At 33.3% G+C, this 15,288-nt stretch overlaps 2 protein-coding genes across 2 annotated transcripts; one reads left to right on the plus strand and one right to left on the minus strand.

The window, feature by feature from the left end:
• Nucleotides 1–1,919: 1,919 nt before the first annotated feature.
• Nucleotides 1,920–10,082, plus strand: LOC102592311 (25S rRNA (cytosine-C(5))-methyltransferase nop2-like). The gene is made up of 18 exons (XM_006363695.2): nucleotides 1,920–2,090; nucleotides 3,484–3,750; nucleotides 3,847–4,031; nucleotides 4,129–4,192; nucleotides 4,283–4,416; nucleotides 4,516–4,599; nucleotides 4,686–4,760; nucleotides 4,894–4,965; nucleotides 5,051–5,124; nucleotides 5,568–5,620; nucleotides 6,474–6,583; nucleotides 6,856–6,924; nucleotides 6,998–7,072; nucleotides 7,585–7,677; nucleotides 7,784–7,863; nucleotides 7,944–8,043; nucleotides 9,251–9,591; nucleotides 9,701–10,082. The coding sequence occupies exons 2-18, from the start codon at nucleotides 3,489–3,491 to the stop codon at nucleotides 9,771–9,773; spliced, it is 1,944 nt and encodes a 647-aa protein (XP_006363757.1). The 5' UTR covers nucleotides 1,920–2,090; nucleotides 3,484–3,488; the 3' UTR covers nucleotides 9,774–10,082.
• A 159-nt stretch (nucleotides 10,083–10,241) lies between these two features.
• LOC102598796 ((-)-germacrene D synthase-like) lies at nucleotides 10,242–13,053 on the minus strand. The gene is made up of 8 exons (XM_006363703.2): nucleotides 12,969–13,053; nucleotides 12,549–12,668; nucleotides 12,184–12,463; nucleotides 11,699–12,071; nucleotides 11,371–11,589; nucleotides 11,086–11,227; nucleotides 10,759–11,007; nucleotides 10,242–10,631 (listed from the first exon to the last, which is right to left on the minus strand). Exons 2-8 carry the CDS (start codon nucleotides 12,645–12,647, stop codon nucleotides 10,338–10,340), a joined length of 1,656 nt encoding a protein of 551 aa, XP_006363765.1. The 5' UTR covers nucleotides 12,648–12,668; nucleotides 12,969–13,053; the 3' UTR covers nucleotides 10,242–10,337.
• Nucleotides 13,054–15,288: the final 2,235 nt, after the last annotated feature.

A 15,288-nucleotide genomic window follows, 5' to 3' on the forward strand; every position in this document is an offset into this window, starting at 1 on the left:
GCCCTACTTTGCGAATTGCGATGCACCATATTCGATCGAGTAACATTTGGTACTCAAGGATACAACTCTTTCCAGTTTTATGTTGGCAAGAGTACTTTTGATTAAATAGTAAGAGGTACATCAATGGCGTTAAACTATCAACTCAGTGTAAGAAGTAGAGTGAATTAACATATAACTCTTGGTTGTCAAAGAAAGGAGAAAATGATCAAAATAGTCCATCATATATAGGTGTTGAATTATTTTGGTCCTTTATATATACCATCTTATTCAAATAGTCCTTTATGTATATATAAAGAGTATCATTTTGGTTCTAACCCTAAAAACTAACTGAAAACATAAAAACAACCGTTAACTTTAACTGTGGGCCCCACACTCTTCTTCCTCCCTCTTTCTTCCGCCATTGCTTCTCCTTCATCTTCTTTCTTTTGCCATTTCTTCTATGATTTCCGCTCCCAAAATCTCCTCATACACACAAAAGTTTCTTCAAATTTCAAGAATATTCGTAAGGTTTTTGTTTTCTATCTATGCCCGTGAAATATTTTACCATTTAATTTTAAAAATAGAATGAAAAAAATGACTTGAAAAAATTACTAATTTTGAAAAGGAAAAACGAAAAGAAAGCTATAATCCTCCCCATAGATCGCTTCTACAAGAGAGAATAAATGGAGTCTTTTATTTGATTTACTTAGTTTACATTTGTTTTAGTGATCTTGGTTTTCTTCTTCTTCATGTATGATAATGGAAGCTTCTGAAAAGTTTGTTTCCATGGAGATGAAAAATGGGTGAGGTGTGTAGTGTTTTTCTTATGAGGATATGAAGCAGGAGAGAAAATGGCAAAAGTAAGAAGTTGAGGAGATGGGTCTGCGGTAGTAATGGTGAAAGAAAGCAGATTGAGGAAGAAGAGTTTGCTATTTGTCACTTCTGTGGGACCCACTGTTAAATCTAACAGTTTTTTGGTTAGTTTTAGGGTTAAGGACTAAAATGATCCTCTTTTCATATACATTAAGGACTATTTAGATAAAGTGATATATATAAAGGATCAGAATAATTCAACCTCTATACATGAATGACCATTTTGGTCATTTTCTCTCAAAGAAAGAGTTCAGAATGATTAGATGTTTGTAGAAGTTATTGGTACAAAAACTCTATGGTTGTGGATTGAGTTACTAAGAGATCATCATTCAATATCTTATATGGGCACTGTTCATATGGATACCATGTCATCTCAGAATATTTAGTTTTTTTTAGTGGGAATTAGGAACTTTTTTGAATGTTCTCTACATCGAAAAAATGGTTTTCAGCTTAAAGTTCAGGAAATGATCTCAATTTAAGGATTTTGACTAGATTTTTTAAAAAAAAAAGGGAAATAAAGTAAGTTTATCCTTTCAGTTTGACTTGTTTTTCACTAGGACTAGTTAGAAATAGGCATGCTTAGCTCAACATTACATGTAGACATAATTGATGGATTAAATTGTTTTAAGGTACTTCAAATTATGATAGCAAATACGTTGAGGTCATAAGGTGACATTCATATATGTGTAGTCCAGATGGGAGAATGTTAGAATTTTTTATGGACTTACATAAATTCGTGAAGATTTATATCACTAATTTGGGGTTATACGTAATTTCAAAAGAAAAAAGAAGAAGAGATAACTAATAAATATCATGCCTAAATTAAGTCAAGAAATACACTAATTAAAAGATGTACTTTTAAATTTAAAAACAACAATAAAATAAATAATATAGATATGAATTATAATTTTTTGAAAATTATAAATATGTATAAAAATACATTACGCATTTTTACCTTGCTATGTTATTTATGTGTGATAGGCTATTTATGTCAATTTCAATAGGTGAAAAATAGGTTGAACTTAGACCCATATTCTAAACCTAAAACCCAAACCCATATTATGGATTCAATTTACGAAATTAGTGCGACTTTAGTCTTTACATCTTTCTCTTTATAGCTTCGCTTCTCTCTTCACTCAGCGCCCCCCTCTCTGCCCTTCTGATTATCGCAGACAAGAGAAGAAGAAGAAGTTAATAAGCTTCTCACCAGCTCTCCAACCGCAACTGCTCTCTCTCTGGTACTGTTCTTTTTACTTACTTTTTTTTTTTGCTGAGGTAAGGGGTTTATAGGCCAATTACCTGTTCGGTTGTTTCTAATTGCGTAAGAAGAATTTCATTTAGATTTGACGTGAAAGAGTTGAAGCACCTACCTGTAAGCCAGTGGCGGAACCAAAAGTTTTACTTTGTGTGTCAAAATATAAAAAAGTAGACACACGTTGGAAACAAAGGAAGTCTACATATAGTATATATATAAAACTAAAATTTTGACATAGCTAAATAGTGTAATTTTTGGTGAAAGCTGGGGCTCGGCAGCAGAATTCTCAACATTAGCTAAATATATTTGTTTTTGTGTGTGATAAATAAAATGAGCTATTCTGAAATTAAAAAAATAAATTGTTATATGATTATTAGTTTAGGTAGAGATATTGATGGAGGCTATTATTGATTCTTGTGATATAAGTTCGTGAAAAGGCAAACTTCTGTTGTTATTTGGGATACTTATGTGAAACAGCGTTCGTAACAGTGAGGGAAGGTTAAAGCAAAGAGCAGAATGCAAGATTTGTGGTAAAATTGATATGGCAGGTTGTAAGGTTGGCACTTTAAAATTGAAGCATTATACTTTTAGTTTTGCAGAACATAAAGGAATAGGGACATCCACTTGTATTTAAAATCATACTGTAAAGACCATATTGAGAAATACAGCTAAGTCATATATTTTGAAGGTATGCACAAGGGAAAAAATGTCTGAAAAATGAGCTTAAGCATGAATGCGCTGAACAACCTTGATGTATCTGGCCTTGAAGTTTAAGTTGTTATTTTGGGATTTAGATCGTTGCTGAAATAATTGTTGCAAGTCTCCCAGTATGTTACTAAATTAGCTTGAAAAACAGATGGACTTGTATTGGGGCAAACTGCAAAGAGACACGTTTTGAAGTTTGCCAGTATGAGTTGATTTTATGTTCGAATTAGTAATTGGAATGCAGAAAATTAAACAAATAAAAAGATCAAGCACAAAATTTGCTAATAGATACTGAAGCTAAATTAGCTTTACAAAATATAGGTTGACCCATGCAACCCATTTCAACCCGTATTAAATATGGTCTGGTTGGTTTGAACCTATTTTTACTCAACTCATCTTCAACCTGCCCAAACCCATCCCGGCCATTTGTCAGCACCAGTGTATTCTAGTTTTCGCTTTAAAAAGAATTAACTTCCTGAAAATTTAACCGACTTAACTATAAAATTCTTTGGTGCGTCACATAGTTTTAAGTACTTTAGATTATAGGAAAGGGTTCTGTTGATTTTTATTTGTGGTGCAAGTTTTGGATGTAAGCTTCTATACTGTCTGTGTCTGGTAGGTGCTAGCTATGTTATTTGTGAAGGATGCTGACACTTTTTGTTGCATCTCAGCTAAAATGGCTGGTCCCAAACTCGGTAAGAAAGTGGGTTCTAAATTAGGGAAACCCCCAACCAAGAAGAAACAGAAGAAGGAACCTTTGCCACCTAAGCCACTGGAAAAGGAGGATCTTTTTAGTGACGATGAAGGAACTGATGGAGATTTTGAAGAAGATGGAGGTTCTGGTGATGAAGAACAACAGGAAATGAACTCAGATTCTGACATGTCTTCTGACTTGGATGACACCTTTGCTGCTGATATATTAGCAAGCGGTGATGCTGGTACTGTCTTTAGTGCATTGGTATTCCAATTTTAGCCATCCATCATGATTGATGACTCACTAAACATTTTTCTTCGCTTTGTCATTTATGTTGCAGACGATGGTTCCGATGTTCATTCAGATTCGGATGTAGATTCTGATTCAGATGCAGATGATACTGATCTTGTAAGGAAGTCAAAAGCTATTGATGATGAAAGGAAAAGAGAGGAGGAGGATGGTGATTTAGAATTGCAGCTCAATATTAAAGAAGAAGCTGATGAGTTCAGACTGCCAACAACTGAGGTTTGCATAATGTTCAAGTTCTTGATTAGAGGTTTTACTTGTCAGATACTCATGCAGGGAAATTTTTTGAATGCTAAATATGTCATTTTAACTTTAGGAGCTCGAAGAAGAAACAAATAGACCCCCGGATCTCTCTAATCTCCAAAGGAGGATAAAAGAGAGTGAGTTTCTTTTCCTTCATCTTCTCTTTCTGAATTATCTTTCTTCGGAGGAAGTAAGTTTCTCATTCACATATAATAAAATAAATGCAGTTGTTCGGGTGCTTTCAAATTTCAAGTCATTGAGGCAAGAAGATGTGACACGTAAGGATTATGTTGATCAACTTAAAAGGGACTTGGGTTCATATTATGGATACAATGATTTTCTCATTGAATCGTTAGTGGAGGTAATTCTAAGTCAAAGTAGTCTAGACTCTGCACCTTTTGCCTGTTCAAGTTGCACTTTCATTTAAATATGGATGTCTTGATATGTGACCTTACTGCAGCTGTTTCCCCCTGTTGAGTTGATTGAACTTATTGAAGCATTTGAAAAGCCCCGGCCAATTTCTCTGCGGACAAACACTTTAAAGGTCATGGTTTCTCTGCCTCTTTTCTTTCTTTACCTTTTGTTGCCCTAATGGTTGACTCATAGTTTATTGTGTCGACCGGATTTCAGACTCGCAGACGGGATTTAGCAGGTGTTCTTCTTAACAGAGGTGTCAATTTGGATCCACTAAGCAAATGGTCAAAGGTACAAGGATTAACTGTGGTTCTCTGTGTTTTGTTTGGGTTGACCCATTATTTAAGTATCAATTTGGATTTGTTATTTCTTATTTTTATATGTATCATTACTTATTTCAGCATATGCATTGTTTATTTTGTAGGTTGGACTAGTTGTATATGATTCTCAAGTTCCAGTTGGTGCCACTCCTGAGTATATGGCTGGTCACTACATGGTATCCTGACATTACACTTTAAATGATGTCTTTTCTCTTAGTACTCAAGTGTAATGCTTATTTCTAATAAATAACTTGCTTACAGCTCCAAAGTGCAAGTTCGTTTCTGCCTGTAATGGCCCTTGCCCCTCAAGAGAATGAACGTATTGTTGATATGGCGTAAGTAAATAATTTTGTCTAACAAATGTTTGCTTCAATTGTCTATCACTGAATTTTTCACCATCCAATATGTTTTTAATTCAGATCTTTTTTTATTTATTGCCCTTTCATAATCTTAAATGTATTGGTAAGAAATTAACAAGCTTGATCACTGAAAGAGTTGTCCGGTGCATATTTAGATAGTATAGGAAAAAACTAATTGAGAGAAATAAAGCATCTTCTGTTCCTCTCACTTGTAATTTCTACTTTCTTTAAATCAGCATCTTTGTGTTGGATATAGCTTTGTCAGTCTTAGGTTTAACTTATCTATTTTTAGTATCTTCTTGTGAGAGGAAGCTAAAACAATTTCTGTGAACTTTTAAGTTATTAGCTCAGTAAGCAGAAAAGTGGATTTTTTTGGTAACTTTGTTCTTCTAAAGCGGGAAAACTTGTAAATGGTGCAGTGCTGCTCCTGGAGGCAAAACAACTTATGTTGCTGCACTGATGAAAAATAGTGGTATGTATTCATTTACAGTCAATCATGTTGTATTTTTGTGAAGAAATCCATTTTCTCCATAATTCATCCATAATTTCTGGAATACGTATGGTTGAATGATTTTTCAATACATTTTTCTCCCCTGGTGTTAGTATCCATTATCTTCATTTCCTTGAAAAATATCTTTGTTTTTACATTTCTTGCACTGCTTATTTCTAATGCAGTGAACCAAAATATACTGGGTGCTTTCGTTCTATTTTACTATGCTCCCATGTTCATTGTTCTTACCCAAAGTAGCTTATGTGAAACACCGTGTTCTATTTTTGTGAAGTAATCCATTTTCTCCATAATGCATCCATAGTTTCTGGATACCTATGGGTGAATGAATTTTAAAAACATTTTTCTCCCCTGGTGTCAATATTCAATATCTCCATTTCCTTAAAAAGAATTCTTAGTTTTTTGCACTGCTAATTTCTAATGCAGTGAACCAAATATACTGGGTGCTTCTGTTCTATTTTACTATGCGCTCATGTACAATTGTTCATCATTCTTACTCAAAGTAATTTATGTTAACTTGTGCTGCTAATCTTTTTGCTTTCTCTAGTGAAATTTCTTCAGTTTTTTTGTTGGTTCTCAAAAATCAGTTGTATTGAATGAACATCTTATCCTGATGTGTCTTATATACTTACCTGTTATTTGTCATCAGCTTTTGTGACATGATAATGTTTGCCATGATAGTTTTTCTAACTTCTCTCTTCTCCCTTGTTCTGCTTTTGAAGTTATTTGTAAGCAACACTGTCTTCCATATTGGTTAATAGCATTTTCCATTTCAATCGTCTGAATGACACTGACACATTTCACCTTGGGAAATTAGGTATTATTTATGCAAATGAGATGAAGGAGTCGAGAATTAAATCACTCACTGCTAACTTACATCGTATGGGGGTAACAAACACCATTGTCTGTAACTATGATGGAAGAGAGGTTAGACTCAGACTATTTTGCTATCTCCCCTTTTAGAACTTGCTGCATTTTATTTGTACGTTTAAATTTCATGCTGGACAATGGTGTTCTACTTTCTAGCTCATTTTAAGCTCTCGTTCTTGTTGGCTGGAGTTGCTATGTAGTAACGTCATTGAGCTACAGGCACTGATCTGACAGATTTTGTTGGACTTGGGTCTCTGTTTCTTGGTTTACCTAGTTATAATATATGGACAAGTCCTCTGATCTAATACCTTACCTGGGAATCATTTCAGCTACCTAAAGTTTTGGGTCAGAACACTGCCGATAGGATTTTGCTGGATGCTCCCTGCAGTGGCACTGGGGTACGTAGTAATGTTTGATGTACATGTTTGCCTGAAATCATTTTTAATCAGATGAAGTTCGTTGGTTCTGCAGGTGATTTCCAAGGATGAGTCTGTTAAAACTTCCAAAACTGCTGCAGATATACAAAATTGCTCACATCTGCAGAAGGTATAAATTGAGTTCAATGTGTAAATTTGGTGATTTTGTGTCATCCATATATCTAGACTTGCAATCATGAAATTTCAATGAACTGGTTGTATGCTTGTCATGCTTCATTAGAGAATTCGTATACAACATATCGCCAGCATCTGACTTCACTGGATGTTAGAAAACACTGGTTTCTGAAAATATTTAATTTTTGAGAGATTAAGTTGCAAGGAAAATTGAACGTTATCTTTGTTGTTTTTAATTATTGATTTCATCTATCTTATTTGTTGTATGAGGGAACAGATTTTGCAATTCTAGTTGCCTTATTGCCCTTATTTTTGGGTGTGTTGTTATCTGTACCCTCCCAAAGTAGGAGGGTGTTGATGATATTGGAAGGCTCATCTCCCTCCCTCCTGCAATAATGTTAATTTTGCTCCATAATGTTTATGCTTATCTTATATTCCCTGTTTCACATATTGATGTCGCTTACTCGCTTCTGAGAAACCTGTTTCATGGTCAATTTTCATTTGCAGGAACTGATACTTGCAGCAATTGACATGGTCGATGCCAACTCAAAATCAGGTGGATACATAGTGTATTCTACATGCTCCATTATGGTTGATGAGGTATCTTTTAAAACTTATATTTCTTATGAATCTTATAAAAAAGGGTACCCTCCCAAGTGTTTGTATGCATATCAATTTCTACTTATTTGCTTAACTTGGGCTGCAGAATGAAGCAGTTATAGACTATGCACTCAAGAGGAGAGATGTTAAACTCGTGCCATGTGGACTTGATTTTGGGAGGCCCGGGTATAGCTTGTGCCATTTATGTGTATTTACTTGGAAGATTGTTTAATTCTACAGCTAATTAAAGCTGCTTTGAATTCCAGATTTGTTCGCTTTAGGCAGCACTGTTTCCACACATCTTTGAACAAGACACGGCGATTCTATCCTCATGTGCACAACATGGATGGATTCTTTGTGGCAAAGGTATGCCATTTCATTTGGTGATAATTTGTGTTTGTCAATAGCTGCATAGCAAATGCATTATTTAGGAACTTCAGTTTAGAGAGAACTATGGACCAACGAGAAGGATGAGAACAGGGGCGGGGGTAGTATATAACATGTGGGTTCGGCAGAAAAGTAGCTTTGGTTCAAACCCTGTAATGTGTTAAAAAATCACTAAATATGTGTAGAACTTAAATTTAGAACCCAGTTACTAGCACTTGAGGCCATGAACTAGAACCCAAAACTCTTAAGGTTCAAGTCCTGGATCTAACTCTGGATGGGAAGTCTTTCGGAATGAAAAGTATCATGTTGAGAGAGCTCTAATGCAGGAATCAGAGTTCTACTTTTATAGGTCAATGATGTCTATTCTTAACATTGATCGCAGCACCCCAAGTGAAGTACTTACAGGGAGAACAGGCCACATAAATTACTCTGCCTTCGCCATATCACTCAATTCTCCTGTGAAGTCCTCTCTTTTCAAATGATTTTTCCCTTTTTGGTGTGCTTGTTTCCATCAACCATGAAAGTTTTGAACACTAAACACACTAGGTGACCGTTTGGCCATGTTTCATTGTGAAAATACAACTTGGTATATAACTGAGCAGTATGGATTCTTTGACTTTTCAAAAAAAAGAAAAATCCTTCTCAATTTAATTATTAATAATAATAGCCAAGAGATGATCATCTTAGGTTGATCCTTTTGTTGACGGATGCTCTTATCGTAGTCTCTGAAGGATGAGAACCAACTATGTAGCATCTACATTGAGAATTCAAGTATTGTATAATGTCATTAGTCCGATCCTTTATAGAAATTACCTATATTAACGAACTTGCAAAATTTGAAAAAATAGTTTTTTTTTGTTTTCAAAGTGAAAAATGATATTTGAAAATTATAGGTTTTGTGTGCATCTCCTAAGTTCTCAGACTGTTGTAATCGTGTATATATCTAGCTTAATCATGCCAAGCAAACATTTCATCTTTTTATGAAGCTTGTGGAAATTGAAATGATTATGATTTTCTTACTTCATAAAAGATTGAAGAAATGGTTACGGTTTCTGGGATTCAAAAATTAATTGGGACTGACGTGGATGTAAAAACCTATGAAAGATTATAAACCATCTTCTTTGAAGTTGCTGCAAGTTTGTTTCAGCTGAGAATATTTTGCCCCACGTGCCCCTTTTTTTTCCAGTTGAAAAAGATGAGCAATTCCAAGTCTGCTGCAAAAGCGTCAGCTCAGTCCGAAGAAATACAAGATGCTGATTCCATTGAGAGCAGTGACCAGCAGAATGCTGAAGGGGATGATGACAAGCATTCAGAGCAAGAAGGCATTGCAAAAGAGAATGGAAAATTGAATGAAAAAGCAGCAGCTGATAAAAAGAGGAAGAGAGATGTCCAAAAGCATTCAGATAAAAAAGGTGTTGGACAAAACGGTGGTGGAACTAAAAATGGGAGGGCAGAAAACAAACCGGTGGCACCAAAAAGGAGGGAAAAGAAGAAACCCCCTCCTAGAGAAGAAATCGCAAAAGCTAGGTATAGTTCTTCAGTTCCACGATCGTGAGTTGATGATATAAACACTGATGTGCTCATGGAACCGAGCTAATTTCATGTCATATAACGTATTCTTGTCTTATTTTTACAGGGAAGAGAAGAGGAAAGCTCTTAGGGAAGAAAAGCGAAAAGCCACAATGAAGAAAAAATCTGGAAACAAGTGAGTTCTCTGTAACATGCAGATGATATTTTCTCAGAGGCGACATGAATGAACACAAAACTAAAGATATAACTCGGGTATTATTACCAGCTGCCAGCTAGAGGTAATATATCTTCTCGTTGGTTGATGACTCTGAGATAAAGAGGGTTGGAGAGCATGTATGATTTGCTTTAGGAAAAAAAAAAACCGAAAACTAGGATTTGTGGTTGTACGAAAACCACGAATCCAAAATTTTGTATCTGTATTTGATGTTATACTTTTTCCTTTTGGGAGCGAGCAATGAAAACTAAAAAGAGCAAAGTAGTTTGTATTATTACAGTGCCAATTACTAGGGGTTGGAATGTTCGAAAGACTAATCTATATATAATGCTAGGTGATGTTATATATATTGTAGTCTGTATTAACTGTATCAAAGCAATCCATATATCAATTGACTACCATAACAAAGTGCATAATTAAATAAAACATAGACTACTCTAGCTAGCTAGAACTCAGCACAAGAAAGAAGCAACATCAAAATGTGTTAGATGTTGTTCATGCAGTACTAGTTCTTTCATTTAAGGTTCTCTCATGCTTCAATAGGATCAATTAGCACCATAGAGATGACATCTTTCAAGTTATTTTTCGAAAAAGTATAAGCATCCTCATCTTTATAAAAAAACTCTGCCACCCTCGTAAGATTGAGCACTGGCATAAGCAAAACTCTTGGTACTGTTGTAGGTTTTAGACATCCTCTATTCAAATCCTTCCAATTAATCTCTATTATTTTCCTTATCTCCATGTAAGCTTCTTCTGTTGTTGCACCATGCTCATTCATGTAACATTCGATACCCGAAGCTACATCTCCTCTTTCCACCTCTATCTGTATCCATAATATAATTAGACAAACAAGTTAAAATAAAAAGAAATATTACTTCATATTCAATTTGTATGTCACACTTAGCTTCCTATTAATCCTTGAGTTAATATTTACGCGTACAATATAATACCTCATGTGTTACGAGATCATTCAGTAATCTTGCAATGATACACGAAGCTACAAGAATTGTAGGTTCATTCGATATCCAATCAAACGCGTCCTTAGTTGCTGCATCTCCCATGCCTAACCAAGAAGTAGTGGCAAGCAATAGGTAAGTACTAGATGGAATTCCATTCTTTATATACTGTTCCATTGTTGGCACATCCTTCGCATGATACCATTTGGCCTCTTGGAAGTAAGCCTTCAACAACTTTTTCATCTGAAAAAAGTAACAAACTTTAAATTCCGACTCCCTCTCTGACTATATTTTCATCAATCAGTAATAATTCTTAATTACCTCATTTATGGAATATTTGACTCGGAATGTCTTATTTCCAAGATTTTCCAATTCTCTCTCTGTTTCATTGTAAACTTGTAGAAGAGCACGGTAGGAGAGTTTCATATATGGCGGTAATTGTTCTGAAGCATCAATGTCCCACCTACACATATATATATATTTGTAAAATTGCTTATAGTAGTGAATTAATTTACACTGATAAGATTCATTTTTTTCTCCACCTAGCTAATTATTTTTAAAAGTGTTGTAATAAGCTATTGATTGACGTGAGAAAAGAATTTAAACCTTTCAATTGCCGTTGTGAGGAGAGTAAGTTCATCAAGTGTACCATAGGTATCGTAAGTGTCATCCATAATAGAACAGAAGCACAACACTTTGGTTAATATTTTCCTTGCAACACTATATTGAGGCACAAAGTATACACCTAAACTCCAAAAGTATAATTCAACCACTCTATCTCTTGCAAAAGGTAGTGCCTGCGCGATTTCTGATTCTTTCCACCACCTAAAATGTAAAGAGGAAATTACATTTGCAGGATTTGATTATATAGGAAACTATATATGTTAAATCGGTTGATATGATTAAATTAGTGAATGTGTAACTTGTCTATTACCTTGTGATATCACATAGCTCCTTTTTATGCAACCTTTGTAAGATGTTGAAGTCCAATTTAGCAAAATTTAGTAACATTTCACTGTGTGATTCATCTTCTTTGTAAAATGATATGTATTTCCTCGTTCCTACCCTCACTATAATATTGTTGATTGGAAATTTCAGTGCGTTACTGACTTGAGTCGCAAGGGGATCGCTCAAATTAGGCAAAATTAGCTTCAAATGAGTAGTGGTGAAATTAATTGCTTCATCCAGAATTTCTTCATCATGTACTCTGAATTGCGCTGCCTCGTACAAGCTCAATAATCCTTGTACGTCCCTGGCCAGTTCTTCCTTGTAACTTCCTTGCTCGTTAATGAATTTCCCAAAAGCATCTGCTCAGAAACATATAAGTGATCTGATTATGCAAATATTTTTTCACCAACAACTTAAACTCATCGCATAATGTCTAGTTGATATGTGTGTGTGGGGGGGGGGGGTACGTACCCGATGAGACATAATAACCTTGTTGCCTAAGTAATCGAAAGCTTAGAGCAACAACATGAAGGTCGCTTTCACCAAATTCACCAATCCAGTCATCGTAACAAGTATAAAAGCAACTCAACAATTCCTCAATCTCATGTTCAAAATGGTATGCCACTCCAAGCAATTGGATTGTGTTTATAAGTTCAAGTTTTTGCAAAGATTTGGAAGGAGCCATCACTAGCATTTTTCTCACTCCTCCTTTTTGGTCTTCATGTTCCTTCTCTTCCCATTCATTGGCTCCCTACATGATTAAATTTCAATATTTGTTTATAATATGATTTGTTAAAAATCATGAAGAATATTCACAACATAAAGTAATTAATTACCGAAAGATTAGCATAGGCAAGAAAATGGTCTCCCCAAACAGAAGGATGATGATTGGCACATCGACGTGTAATCTCCATCTCACCACCAAGTCCAACCATTTTTCTTCTTCTTTCAAGTTACTACATGAAGAGAGAAAAAAATTGATCAAATAGGTGTTATTCGATAATTAAGGAGCTCAAATGACTAACTTATAATGGCCAACAGGAAGGAAAATGTTTTCTAGAAAAATAAGTTTTTGTTAGTGCATGTTTGGGCGTAAAGATTGTAAAATTTGGAAGAAAGTAATGTTTGTTTTCAAGTTAAAAAAAGATAATTGGAAACATATTCCACACTTACTAGTCACTTTTTATTAGCAAAATATACATATAGCAAGCTACTTCGATGCAAAACTGAATTATTAAAAGAAAATCGGAATATACCTACTAATTTCCTTGCTAGTACTTGTCTCTCTTTAAAACTAAGAAATTGTGTCTTCAATGCAAGTAATTAGGACATGAATCCCTTGCTATTTATAAAGCTTTAGTATGCCAATAGGTTCATTAATATTCCTTTACGTTGATAGATTTCATTTTTATTATTTGTCACATCTGATATATTAAGAAAATATGATTTTTTTCATATATTCCCTAAATCATTGTTTAAGATCTAATACCTAAATATCAATTAATAATTATATATAGTATAATAAAATAATCATATCAATTATTGTTTTGTTAAGAAGTATATCATATTTAAATATAACAAGTGCTCCTCGTATAATAAAGTTTTTATATTATAGTATTTCATCTATTCCATATTAACTTAATTTTTGAGGATTTTTTCATTGTTCAAAATTTTAGATCGATGTTTAAATTTTTTTCCATATTTGCCCTTTCATGTATTGAAAATTTATACTTTCTAGGAGATACATTACATTACTTATAAAGTTATATTTATAATTTCACAAAAAACAGTAGTGAAAATCATAATTTAAATTATGTCTTTAAATATTTTTTAAATAAAAATACATTCCCTCACAAATTCAATTAATATGGAGTAGGAGTTAACCGTCAATGAAAGGCAGTTGTTGATATAGAGACGTGACTTAATGAATGAGACCAATTCAAGTCCATTTTGGGATCTCACTTTGAATCCTCTATTGTTTTTGCTCTAACAAGTGGATTAAATGCTACTTTCTCTCCCTTTAATTTATATGGTTTATCTTTTTTATAACCAGTGTTAAAAAAATGACATTTTTCTATATTTAATAATAATTTAATTTTAAAATTTTCATTTTATCATTAATGAAATGATTTATAACCATACAAATTTCAAAAAAATTCTATGGGTTATTTTTGCCAACAAGTTTCAATTTTTTTTATTTTAAAAAATAAAATGGAACACTATAATATACACAGAGACAATGGTTTAATTTGTAATCTTTTACAAAGTTGATTTTTAGTTTTATGTCATTTGTATAAAAAAAAAATATACATACAAAAAACTGAAACAAACATTTTCTTCGTTTCAGTTGTATAACAGTATAAGTAGTAATAAGAAATTATGTTCTTCATGTGGTGTAAAATCTGGTACACAATAGGAACGTTAAAATATTTAATTTCACTATTTTATTTTAAATGGCTTTTTCCTTCTTCTTATTTAACAATTTTAAGAAAAGGATACCTTATTTTTAAAACTTACAGTCAATAAAAAGAAACAAAATATAAGCCATGTACAAATTGAAGAAAATATTAAAACTAGTTTAAGGACATGATTGAAGATAAGAACATGGTCAAACCGTCAAATTTAGAAAAGAAATTAGAATTTTCATTTTATGAATTTTAAATTTTATAATAATAAATTTAAATAATCATAATTAAATTTTAAATTTAATATTTATATATATTTAATAAATTTATTATTTAAATAAAATCAAATTCGAACAATCACATATGAACCACTAACTTCGTCCTGGTCAAATCCAGTCCCTTTCATCATTCTCACATTGTAATTAATCTTCTAGAAAAGTTGTGTACCCTTTCATTTTCTTAACTCGCCACTAAAAGCGGACTTGGTTGTAAAAATTATTCATTTTTTAAAAAATTTATTTAAAAATTAGTATTTGTCATGAACTTTTTTAAAATTTAGCTTAAAGTGAAAATTTTCTTTTATATTATTTTTAACTCACTTTTTTATTTTTGAAATTCTATTTAAATACATTTACATATTTTCCGCAATAAGTATAATTATATATAACTCAATCCTCAATTTTAACTCTCTAAATTTCAAATAAAGTGAAAATATTTGAAATATATAGTCAAGTACAAAAAATAATAGTTCTAGTTTTATCTTTAATATGATCGCTTCGAAAATTTTAATCTTAATGACACTTATGTTTCCAATCGATATGAGAAAGGGATAATAAAAGGCAATGTGATCAATTGTTTGTGCGATGTGTTGAGAATTGTTTGAAAGGCTTGTTGAATCATTGTTGATATTGTATCCTGATTGTGTTGTTGTGAATTGTGCAATGTTATGAAAATGGCCATCTCTTCATTATTTGTGTGAACATGTCATTTGCATTGTTCTGAGACATGGTTGTGACAAGTGTTATGTGCATTGAGAAAGAATAAGAAAATAAAGAGGATGTACCATTTCGAGGGACGTATTGCGCGCCGCGATGAATACTATATTTCGAGGGACGTGTCGCGCACCGCGACGGATACTATATTTCGAGGGACGTATCACGCGCCGCGATGG

Source organism: Solanum tuberosum, unplaced genomic scaffold, assembly GCF_000226075.1.
Source record: "Solanum tuberosum cultivar DM 1-3 516 R44 unplaced genomic scaffold, SolTub_3.0 scf00458, whole genome shotgun sequence".
Lineage (NCBI taxonomy): Eukaryota > Viridiplantae > Streptophyta > Magnoliopsida > Solanales > Solanaceae > Solanum > Solanum tuberosum.